General features: G+C 47.2%; 1 protein-coding gene across 4 annotated transcripts in view; it reads left to right on the top strand.

The window, feature by feature from the left end:
- LOC134927346 (protein adenylyltransferase SelO-like) overlaps positions 1-12,576 on the top strand; it is a 215,337-nt gene that overhangs the window by 148,540 nt on the left and 54,221 nt on the right. For all 4 annotated transcript variants that reach the window (XR_010177618.1, XM_063921657.1, XM_063921658.1 and 1 more), the window contains one exon: positions 12,291-12,420. Coding sequence is in view for 3 of the 4 variants with exons in the window: in XM_063921657.1 (XP_063777727.1) it covers positions 12,291-12,420 (130 nt within the window). In the remaining variant the exon portion in view is untranslated. The remainder of the gene's footprint in view (positions 1-12,290; positions 12,421-12,576) is intronic.

Raw genomic sequence — 12,576 nt, 5'->3', positions numbered from 1 at the left:
CCAGAAGTATTTCAACTCCTAGTGGACAAGTGGGGCCTACCAGACGTAGACCTGATTGCGTCTCGACACAATCACAAGGTTCCGGTCTTCGGAGCAAAGACAAGGGATCCTCAAGCAGCGTTCGTGGACGCACTGGCAATTCCATGGAACATTTGGCTGCCATACGTGTTCCCTCCGGTGTCACTTCTGCCCAGGGTGATAAGGAAGTTCAAGTAAGAAGGAGGAATACTACTTCTCATCACTCCAGCGTGGCCCAGACGGCATTGGTTCTCAGATCTGCAGGGTCTCTCGATAGAGCATCCCTTTCTACTGTACTTCCGCAACGCCCAGACCTCATTGTTCAGGGCCCTTGTGTATACCAGGATTTGGCACGGCTGGCTTTGACGGCGTGGCTCTTAAAGCTTCAGTTCTGAGGGCCAAAGGACCATGTTGAAGGGCCGGAAACCGGCTTCTGCTCGGATTTATCATAGGGTCTGGAATTCTTACTTTGCTTGGTGCGCAGCTAACAATCATGACGCCTACAAGTTTATGCGGCCAAACTTTTGGCCTTCCTGCAACAGCGCCTGGACTTGGACCTTCGTCTGGCCTCATTTAAGGTCCATATTTCTGCCTTGTCGGTTTGGTTTCAGAGAAAAATTGCTACTGATGCCTGATGTCCATACATTCACTCAGGGTGTTTTGCGGATTCAGCCTCCCTATGTCCCGCCTGTGGCTCCTTGGGATTTGTCGGTGGTTATGGAGGCCTTGCAAGAGTTTCTGTTTGAACCTCTTGAGTTTGCGGACCTTAAGTGGCTTACTCTTAAGGTTTTATTTCTGCTGGCTATTGCCTCTGCTAGACGGGTTTCAGATTTGGGTGCCTTATCCTGTCGGTCTCCTTTTCTTATTTTTCACCGTGACCGGGCGGTTCTTCGGACACGCCCTGGTTATCTACCTAAGATGGTGTCTTCTTTCCACCTTAACCAAGAGATTGTGGTTCCGGCCTTTATCTCTCCTGAATTGTCATCCAAAGAGTGGTCTTTTGACGTGGTACGGACTCTCCGTATCTATGTGAAGAGGACAGCTTCCATTCGGAAGTCTGATTCTCTCTTTGTCCTTTTTGGTTTTCACAAATGTGGCTGGCCTGCGAATAAGCAGACCCTGGCCAGATGGATTAGAATGGTGATTGCACATGCTTATATAGAGGCTGGCCTTCCAGCTCCTGCTACCATCGAAGCCCATTCTACTCGGTCTGTCGGACCTTCTTGGGCGGCCCGCCGTGGTGCGACCCTTGAACAATTGTGCAAGGCGGCTACAATGGTCCTCAGTGAACACATTCATAAGGTTCTATGCCTTCGAGAATTCCGCCTCCCAGGATGCTTCCTTTGGACGCCGGGTTCTTATGCCCGCTACAGTGCTTCCCCTCCCATGAGGTACTGCTTAAGGACATCCCCGATGTTATGCCTGTGGAACCCAGTGTACCCCGCTGCAGAAAAGGAGATATATGGTAAGAAATTACCGTTGTTAAATCTTTCTGCGAGGTACACTGGGTTCCTCAGGGCGCCCACCCTGACGCACTTGGCTTCTTTGGCTTTGTATGGCATTAGCCAGTGACACCTTCTCCTGTCGTGGGAATGTGACGTACGTGGCTACTAACGGTTGTCGTCTCTTTTGCCTGCTACTGCATTGGACTAGTTAACGAAACTGAGCTCCTGTGCACGGAGGCGGGGTTATAGAGGAGGCGGCGCTGAGCATCTTGGGAACAGTCAAAGCTTTAGCCTGTTGGTGCCTTGGATCAAGATCCTACTCCACACCCCAATGTTATCCCTGTGGAACCCAGTGTACCTCGTGGAAAGATAATTAACAACGGTAAGTTCTTACCATAAATCTCCTTTTCCTGGTGTCATTTACTTACTGCTTCTTAAACACTTCATATACTCACATTGCAGATAGAGTGGAATTTATTGCAGTAATAGCACCATTTTTGCAGACATCTTAATCTATGGGATGCTAATTAGAGTTCCGTCAACAGATTGCACAGATTGTCCCCTTGGTATTCCACCATGCTGGCGCTGCACTATGCTCTGTACCAAATCCTGCTCCATCATTATCTTGTGTCTAACAAGTTTATACAATAGGGTTACATAATAAAGGTTAGAGAGAATACAGGAAGTGAGCCCTGAACGACCACCAGCACTGCTGTACGTGATGGAAGGGTTAAATCACAGTCACATTGGGGGTAATTCAGAGTTGATTGCAGCAGCAAATTTGTTAGCAGTTGGGCAAAACCATGGAGATCATTCAGAGTTGATCGCACGTAGCAACTTTTTGCTGCTTGTGCGATCAACTAGACGCGCCTATGGGGGAGTGTATATTAGCATAGCAAGGCTGCAATCGCTTGTGCAGCCCTCCTATGCTAAAAAAGTTTTGTGTAAAAGAAGCCTTGCAGTTACTTACCCTGTGCGATGGATCCAGCGATGAAGGTTCCGTAATTGATGTCAGACATCCACCCTCCAAACGCCTCGACACAACTGCGTTTGGATCTCCACGCCCGGAAAATGGTGAGTAGTCGCCGCCCGTCTGTCAATCTTCTTGTGGTCCTTGCTGTGACCGCTTTCTTCATTCCCGGCGTCGTTGCCCAGCGACTGCCGTCACTGAGCAATGATACGCGCCTGCGCATTGCGTGTGCCTGCGCATTGCATCCGCCGCGTATGCGCAAAACTGACCGGTTCGGAATGACCCCCCCATGTGCACTGCAGGTGTGGCAGATATAACATTTGCAGAGAGAGTTAGATTTGGGTGGGTTATTTTGTTTCTGTGCAGGGTAAATACTGGCTGCTTTATTTTTACACTGCAATTTAGATTTCAGTTTGAACACACCCCACCCAAATCTAACTCTCTCTGCACATGTTATATCTGCCCCACCTGCAGTGCACATGGTTTTTCCCAACTGCTAACAAATTTGCTGCAGCGATCAACTCTGAATTAGGCCCACTGATAGTATGGAACATGTCCGCACGTGTACAATTCTTCTAATAGTACATACAGTGTAGCAAATGCTTACAGACGAAATTCTCTCCATAATTATCATCATTCAGTGGCCAGAGTTCTTACCTGTGCTAGACTGCTGCCTCCTTCCCAATTCTCCCCTAGCTTAGGTTTGTTCTCCTTGAGTTATGTTGGTATCGATAGACCTGTAGAATCTAGGACTGATTCCTATGTACTGTACTTGGCTTATCTGGCATCTGCCTCGGCTCCTCTTAATTGGCGCTGCACCACTATGCTCTTTTCTTGCAGTACTTAACTCATCCGATGAGGTCTACTCCTTGTAGTGCCCCTTGCGTCCATGCAGCATGACAGCAGCAGTCTGCATAGTTCAAACTGCATTCAACAGTTATAATGCGGCGCAGCACTTTCCTTGCGCTACATGTTCTGTACTATTACATGTTAATCTTTATCGGGAATTCCTCCACCTGCGTGTTGATACGATAAATACAGACATCATATAAGGAAAGTTTATAATGTGTAAAAAAATAGGATTTTGGTTACCTACCGGTAAATCCTTTTCTCGTAGTCCGTAGAGGAAGCTGGGGTCCACATTAGTACCATGGGGTATAGACGGGTCCACCAGGAGCCATTGGCACTTTAAGAGTTTGAGAGTGTGGGCTGGCTCCTCCCTCTATGCCCCTCCTACCAGACTCAGTCTGGAAACTGTGCCCGAGGAGACCGACATCTTCGAGAGAAGGATTTAACACAGATAGTGGCGAGATTCATACCAGCTCACAATAAAAGGCACACCAAGCTAACTTAGCTTGAAAACTCAGCAACTGCTGAAACATTACTTACCAAGTAACAATGCAGTACTCAACTAAAACGAAGTTGTACTGAACAAAGGCCCTCATTCCGAGTTGTTCGCTCGCTAGCAGATTTTAGCAGCATTGCACATGCTAAGCCGCCGCCCTCTGGGAGTGTATCTTAGCTTAGCAGAATTGCGAACGAAAGATTAGCAGAATTGCGAATATAGGCCCTCATTCCGAGTCGTTCGCTCAGTATTTTTCATCGCATCGCAGTGAAATTCTGCATAGTGCGCATGCGCAATATTCGCACTGCGACTGCGCCAAGTATCTTTGCTATGAAGATAGTATTTTTACTCACGGCTTTTTCATCGCTCCGGCGATCGTAATGTGATTGACAGGAAATGGGTGTTACTGGGCGGAAACACGGCGTTTTATGGGCGTGTGGCTGAAAACGCTACCGTTTCCGGAAAAAACGCAGGAGTGGCCGGAGAAACGGGGGAGTGGTTGGGCGAACGCTGGGTGTGTTTGTGACGTCAAACCAGGAACGACAAGCACTGAAATGATCGCACAGGCAGAGTAAGTGTGGAGCTACTCTAAAACTGCTAAGTAGTTTGTGATCGCAATATTGCGAATACATCGGTCGCAATTTTAAGATGCTAAGATACACTCCCAGTAGGCGGCGGCTTAGCGTGTGTAACTCTGCTAAATTCGCCTTGCGACCGATCAACTCGGAATGAGGGCCATAAATTTCTTAGCAGTCTCTGAGTAGCTCGAGACTTACTCCTACACTGTAATCAGCTCAGCCCGTTTCGTTCCTAGTTTGACGTCACAAACACGCCCTGCGTTCGACCAGCCACTCCCCCGTTTCTCCAGACACTCCCACGTTTTATCCTGGCACGCCTGCGTTTTTCCGCACACTCCCAGAAAACGGTCAGTTTCCGCCCAGAAACACCCACTTCCTGTCAATCACACTCTGATCACTTCAACGATGAAAATTGTTCGTTCAGACGTGATTAAATCTACTAAGTTTTGCGCATTTTTGCCTGAATCGCTCGGTTGCGAAAATCGGCAACGAGTGAACAACTCGGAATGACCCCCAAAATAACGCTAGCAGGAAGACGAAGCGCTGGAGCGGGCGCGCAGCATCCTCTACGGACTACGAGAAAAGGATTTACCGGTAGGTAACCAAAATCCTATTTTCTGTTACATCCTAGAGGATGCTGGGGTCCACATTAGTACCATGGGGATGTACCAAAGCTCCCAGAACGGGAGGGAGAGCGCGCAGGCTCCTGCAGGAACTGATTGACTGAACTTCAGGTCATCAGTGGCCAAAGTATCGAACTTGTAGAACTTTGCAAACGTGTTCGACCCAGACCAAGTAGCCGCTCGGCAAAGCTGTAAAGCCGAGACACCCCGGGCAGCCGCCCAGTAAAGAACCCACCTTACGAGTAGAGTGGGCCTTAACAGACGTAGGACACAGCAATCCTGCCGTAGAATACGCATGGTGGATAGTGAACCTGATACAGCGAGAGATCGTCTGCTTAGAAGCAGGACACCCAAGTTTCTTGGGATCATACAGGACAAACAGAGGCAAATTTTCTGTGACGAGCAGTCTTCTTCACATAGATTTTAAGAGCCCTTACAACATCCAAGGACTTTGATGAAACTGAGGAGTCAGTAGCCACTGGTACCACAATAGGTTGGTTGATATGAAATGCCGACACAACCTTCGGAAGGAACTGCTGACGTGTCCGGAGCTCAGCTCTCTCTTCATGGAAGATCAAGTATGGGCATTTACATGACAAAGCCCCCAACTCCGACACACGTCTAGCAGAAGCTAAGGCCAACAAAGTGACAGCCTTCCACGTGAGAAACTTGACCTCAACCTCCTGTAGAGGCTCAAACCAGTCCGACTGGAGGAACTGCAACACCACGTTAAGATCCCAGGGCGCCGTAGGCGGTACAAAGGGAGGTTGGATGTGCAGAACTCCCTTCAAAAAAGTCTGAACCTCAGGGAGGGCAGCCAACTGTTTCTGGAAGAAAATGGATAGGGCCGAAATCTGGACCTTTACGTATCCCAACTTGAGGCCCATATCCACACCTGCTTGCAGGAAGATGAGAAACCGTCCCAGTTGAAACTCCACCGTAGGAAACTTCTTGGACTCACACCAAGAACCATATTTTTGCCAAATACGATGGTAACGTTTAGACGTTACTCCTTTCCTAGCCTGTATCAGGGTAGGAATAACCTTGTTTGGAATGCCCTTCCGAGCTAATATCTGGCATTCAACCTCCATGCCGTCAAACGTAGCCGTGGTAAGTATTGATAGGCGAACGGCCTCTGCTGCAGCAGGTCCTCCCGAAGCGGAAGAGGCATCGGCTCTTCTTGCAGTAGATCCAGAAGATCTGCATACCAAGCCCTTCTTGGCCAGTCTGGAGCAATACGGATTGCTTGAGCCCTTGTTCTCCATATGAGCTTTAGAACTCTTGAGATGAGTGGAAGTGGAGGAAACGCGTACACCGACGGGAACACCCACAGAGTCACTAGGGCGTCCACCGCCACTGCTTGCAGGTCCCTCTACCTGGAACAATACCGCCGAAGCTTCTTGTTGAGACGAGAGGCCATCATGTCGATCTGGGGTACGCCCCAATGATCTGTTATCTCCTTGAACACCTCAGGATGGAGACCCCACTCCCCTGGATGGAGATCGTGTCTGCTGAGGAAGTCCGCTTCCCAGTTGTCTACTTCCGGAATGAAGATTGCTGACAGCGCCAACGCGTGTTTCTCTGCCCAGAGGATGATTCTTGTTACCTCTGACATTGCAACTCTGCTCTTCTTTCAGCCCTGTCGGTTTATGTAAGCCACCGTTGTCACATTGTCCGAATGGACTTGAACGGCTCGATTTCTCAGAAGATGGGCTGCTTGAAGAAGACCGTTGTAGACGGCTCTTAGTTCCAGAATATTTTTCGGCAGGCTGGCTTCCAGATTTGACCACCTTCCTTGGAAGGTTTCCCCTTGAGTGACTGCGCCCCAGCCCCGGAGACTTGCATCCGTGGTTAGAAGAATCCAGTCCTGAATCCCGAACCTGAGGCCCTCCAGAAGGTGAGACAGTTGCAGCCACCAGAAGAGTGAAATCCTGGCCTTTGGAGACAGACGTATTCTCTGGTGCATGTGTAGATGGGATACCGACCACTTGTCCATGAGATCCAGTTGGAAAGACCGAGCTTGAAACCTCCCGTACTGCAGGGCCTCGTAAGAGGCCACCATCTTTTCCAGAAGGCAAATGCACTGATGAACCGACACCCGGGTTGGCTTCAGGACATCCCGGACCATTGTTTGTATCAACAACGCTTTTTCCTCTGGAAGAAACACCCTCTGCACTTCCGTGTCGAGGATCATTCCCAGAAAGGACAACCTCCTGGTTGGTTCCAGATGTGACTTTGGAAGATTTAGGAACCAGCCATGTTCCCTGAGAAGCTGGGTCGTGAGAGCTATGGACCGTAACAGCTTCTCCTTGGATGATGCTTTTATCAGCAGATCGTCCAAATATGGAATTATGTTCACCCCCTGTCTGCGGAGGAGAATTTGGTGAACACCCTCGGTGCTGTGGAGAGGCTGAATGGCAGGGCCTGGAACTGAAAATGACAGTCCAACAGTGCGAATCGAAGATAAGCTTGATGCGGCAGCCAAATCAGAATGTGGTGGTACGCATTCTTGATATCCAGGGATGCCAGGAATTCCCCCTCCTCCAGACCTGATATCACTGCCTTTAGAGATTTCATCTTGAACTTGAACTCCCGCAGAAAGGGGTTCAGTGATTTTAAGTTCAAAATGGGCCTGACCGAACCATCCGGTTTCGGTACCACGAAAAGGTTCGAATAGTAACCCTTGTTTTGCATATGAGGTGGTACTGGCACAATGACCTTTGCCTCCACCAACTTCTGGACGGCTTCTTGCAGGACAGTCCTGTCCGCCAGCATAGCTGGCAAGCCTGATTTGAAAAATCGGTGATTTGGGTGGGTTATTTTATTTCTGTGCAGGGTAATACTGGCTGCTTTATTTTTACACTGCAAGTAAGATTGCAGATTGAACACACCACACCCAAATCTAACTCTCTCTGCACATGTTATATCTGCCTCCCCTGCAGTGCACATGGTTTTGCCCAGTTGCTAACAGAATTCCTGCTGCAATCAACTTGGAATTACCCCCCATGTGCACTACAGGGGGGGGGGGGGGGGGGGGGCAGATATAACATATGCAGAGAGAGTTACATTTGGGTGGGTTATATTGTTTCTGTGCAGGGTAAATACTGGCTGCTTTATTTTTACACTGCAATTTAGATTTCAGTTGAACACACCCCACCCAAATCTAACTCTCTCTGCACATGTTATATCTGCCCCCCCTGCACATGGTTTTACCCATTAGAGAAAGATTTTGCTATTGCGATCAGGTCTGAATTAGGCCCTTAGCCCAAACACACACATAGAATGTGGCATTTAATGCTAATTTTATATTTTGTACAATTTTGAAATCACACATTTGCATCCTGCTATTTATAGGTTTGTTTTCTATAAAACCCATTTATACAGTAACTATTGTATTTCCCTGGTCTGTCTCGGTATCAGAACTTAATACTTTGAGATCTGTATGTGTAATGGTGTGTACACACAGTGAGATATTTTCTTACGATTTTGACTATATAGTCAAGATCGTAAGAAAAGTTAGTGCAGATCGCAAGGTGAAAGTCACCTTGCGATCCTGATTCGATGCCGATGCGCGGTCCCGTGCGGGCCCGCGCGGTCAGCATCGCAGGCCTAGATAGACTGTGCAGGCAAGTAAATTTTGACTATCTCATAGAAAAGATAGTCAAAATTGACACTTAGCCAAAATCGCACATAGTCAGTATCGCAAGCACACTCATTATGTGCTTGCGATGCCGACCTAGCCCCTGTCGCATAGTGAGAATCAGGATTAGCCCGAATCTGTGTATATGCACCTTAAGTGTTCTGCTATGTAGTCTGTGACACATATAGATATTAATTGCTAATATTGCTTCAAATTTAAAATGTGCACTAAAGTTATAGCAACCAATCACAAAAATGGTTTCATGGCTTAGAACACAGGTTCTCAAACTCGGTCCTCAGGACCCCACACGGTGCATGTTTTGTAGGTAACCCAGCAGGTGCACAGGCGTATTCATTACTCATTGACACATTGTAAAATATCCACAGGTGGAGCTAAATATTTCACTTGCGATTCTGTGACGAGACCTGGAAAACATGCACTGTGTGGGGTCCTGAGGACCGAGTTTGAGAACCTATGGCTTAGAAGATTAAAGTTTATAGCTAATTAGTTGCTGTTGGTTTCTGCGCTTTAGAGTAAAGCATTGACCCTCTAGCCTGCTACCTTTGTATGCACTAGCACAGTAATCATGGGGGTAGATGTACTAAGCCTTGAAAAGTGATAAAGTGGAGAGAAATAAAGTACAATCAGCTCTAAACTGACATCTTTTTAGACACAGCCTGTAATATGGCATTTAGGAACTGATTGGCTGGTATTTTATCTCTCTTCACATTCCAAGGCTTAGTACATCTTCCCTTAAATGTACTACTAGTAATATGACATACATACAGTAAGTACATTAAGGGGTTTATTCAGAGACAATTGCAGAACGCTGCATACACGGCCAGATCTGCGTTCATCTCTGCACATGCTGGGGGCCACTCAGCATGTGTGAGGACTCCACCCAAAATGCGGACGCCTTGGAACCAAGGTTGACCCCTGGTCATTGTCAGGCCTGTCAGGCTGTCCCGGCCCACCACGTCGCCACCCCGCAAATTCCTGCTGCTGTCAGTCACATTGTGTTCGCATACATTGGGGATGTGGCCACAATGAGTCCTGCTATGCAGCGTCTGTGCGGCCGCTGCACATGCTCCATTTGTCGCCATCGGCAAACTGCACTGGGGGCCTCTGATGCGGCCGGGTCTGAATGACCGCTTAAGTATACTATCATAAAAAGTCACAGCACTTAGGCATATTATCATCTTTTATTTATTAGGGACCACAAAGTATTCACTGTGCCGTATATATGATGCAGACATAAAATAAGAAGTATAAGTACAACACATGAGTACATAGCAAGAATACCAAACACTGCAGCAAAATCGTGGACTTAGAGTAACATATACCATGTGGGGGATACGGCAACTCTCTTTAGCTTGTTGGAGCAGGCAGTGGTGAGTCGCAGGGGGGAGGAACATCTTATGGGTGAGCAGGGTATTCGTATCACAGTCGCTGAGAGAGACAAGCAGGTAAAGACCAGTAGCGCTGGTTGTAAGGGAGGGGGTGAACAGTTGAATGCTGAATCGTGAAGACAAGGTTGAGGGAATGTATGAGTACATGAGGCAATTGCTGATAGGATGTAATAATATTATGAGTTTTTAGTGCACTTTTAAGGTGGGGCAAAGTGTAAGGTAGTCAGACTTGGTGACGGTGTGAGTTCATGTGAGAGGAGGGAGGTGGTGCGGGGGAATTCTTTGAGGCAAGCGAGGGGCGAAATTACTGGAGCTATGATGAGGTGGTAGTCAGAGGAGAAGAGGGGGTGGTTGGGAGTGTGGACTGGAATGATGTTGTAGATGTAGATGGGCATGACTGATTAAGTGGTCTATATACTAAGCCTTGGAGAGAGATAAAGTGGACAGAGATAAAGTACAAACCAACCAGCTCTTAGCTATGTTACAGGCTGTGTTTGAACAATGACATTTAGTAGCTGGTTGGTTGATACTTTATTTCCATCTACGTTATCTCTCTCCAGGGCTTAGTAAATAGACCCCTAAAGGCTTTATATGTGAGCGTGAGGGGTTTGAACTGGATTCTGAGAGGGATTGTGAGCCAGTGGTGGAGGTGGAAGGCAGAAGCTGCAAAAATGAGACAAGCAGCAGGGTTAAGGATAGGTGACATTAAGGAAAGCGAAAAGGAGGAGGTTACAGTAGTCAAAGCGGCAGACAAGAGCTCCGGTGTGAGGAAAGGCTGGATCCTGTAGATGTTACAGAGATTGTAGTAGTAGGATTGAGAGGTGGCCTGAATGTGGGGAGTGATGGAGAAAGTGGGATGACAACGAGGCTGCCCACATGGAGGACAGAAGAGAGTGTGATGTTATCAACAGTGAGAGAGAGGGGGTAACTGTGGAAGGGGTGAAAGCAGAGAGTTTGGTATTGGTCTAGTTAAGCTTCAGGAAGTACGGAGACATCCAGGAGGAGATTGCTAACAGGCAGCTAGAAACATGAGAGACAATGGAGGGAGCACTCAAGCACCAGGATGAGGAGCATAGTAGGTGTGATGGATTTAGGTCAAATGAGCAGGTCGAGAGGGGGGGATGAAGATAGCAGGATGCTGGCTTAATCCCCGGAGGTAGGGGAGAAGGAGACAGCATTATAAGGGGAGTGTGGGGGTTAGCAGGGGACTAGGAGGAAACTGGGTTGGTAGATTGTGTTTCAGATGGCTTTGATACTGGTTGTAAAGTCAGTAGTGATATCAAGGGCAGAATGGGAAGGAGATAGGTCAGGATCAGGTGGACAGAGGAGGAAGTTGAAGGCAATTATCAACAGTCCAGACTGATGATAGTTCTGACTTCCAGTCCCTAAAAAGGAATAGGACATCCTCATTCAGGGATGGGCAATCTCCTTGTTTTGGCAGATAAGAGCTGTGGCCTAAGCAGTATGATATTATAGCCATCATTATGAAAGGCCACCTCACTCCTTCTCCTCGTTTACCTCTTTCCCTGCTGTATCAGTGAGTTAGCATAGTCTTGTGCATATGCAGTAATATGTAGGTAGGTACACACAGCTCCAGTACATGGGAGATGGCCAGAATACTGCTAGTCAGTGTTTTTTTAATGCACATGTTTGACAACATTAACGTCTATATATATGAACTTTGTCCATAAACTGGTGTCAGAACTGTTTCACTTCCTCTTTGACCTAATTATTATGTACAGCATGGCTGATCTCACACAACAAAAGTCTTATCCCGAAGAGTAGAAAAATGTGAGTTCTGACTTTTTTATTTATATTTTCCAATTGTCTGCAAAGCAGAAGAAAACGGGGGATACGCTGATACTCTGCCCCGGGCACGGAAGGGTTTAACATATTTTGAAAAGAAAACAAATGTTTTAGATGATAGATGGGCATCATGTTCCTGCCACAATTTACACACAGATTACTCTGGTTAACATAACAAGGAACGTTTATTATGTACCACTAGAAATCAATTGCCTTGTGACTGCTAGTAGGACAATGGCGGACAGCATCTGGAAATCTGTAGCCCGTCCTGTGAAAATAAATACAGCGTAGACTGCAGAGCTCCGAAAGGGGAGGTTGGAATTCCATCTAAGTTATCCATTTAGTTATCAAGTCAGAAATAATGTCCTTTGTTGAGAAGGCTGTCTTGGCTATTTATTTGAACTACCTTTTCTTTTCCCGTACCTTGCTAATACACGGCTTGTTTGCTTTAAATAGATTATGTTCCAAACACATCTGACGACGAAGGGAGGTACAAGATCGGAGCACAGGCCAATGTTGGAATGTTTAATCTGAACAAGCTGCTTCTAGCTTTGAAACCCCTTATGGACAACAGGCAAGAACAGCTGTGAGTATTCCGCCCTGTGTCAGTGACTCCCTGGGAGGATCATGACAGTTTAGAAAATGTTATGTTGATAAATGACCATTGACAGGTGGAAAATGCTGTATATAGATGTAAAGAAAGACCGATCCTTATTAAACACCAGAGCGATGGCCAACTGGA

Source organism: Pseudophryne corroboree, chromosome 5 (assembly GCF_028390025.1).
Source record: "Pseudophryne corroboree isolate aPseCor3 chromosome 5, aPseCor3.hap2, whole genome shotgun sequence".
Classification (NCBI taxonomy): domain Eukaryota; kingdom Metazoa; phylum Chordata; class Amphibia; order Anura; family Myobatrachidae; genus Pseudophryne; species Pseudophryne corroboree.
Note: the sequence above shows the minus strand (reverse complement) of the source record. Positions and strands in the feature narration are given on the sequence as shown.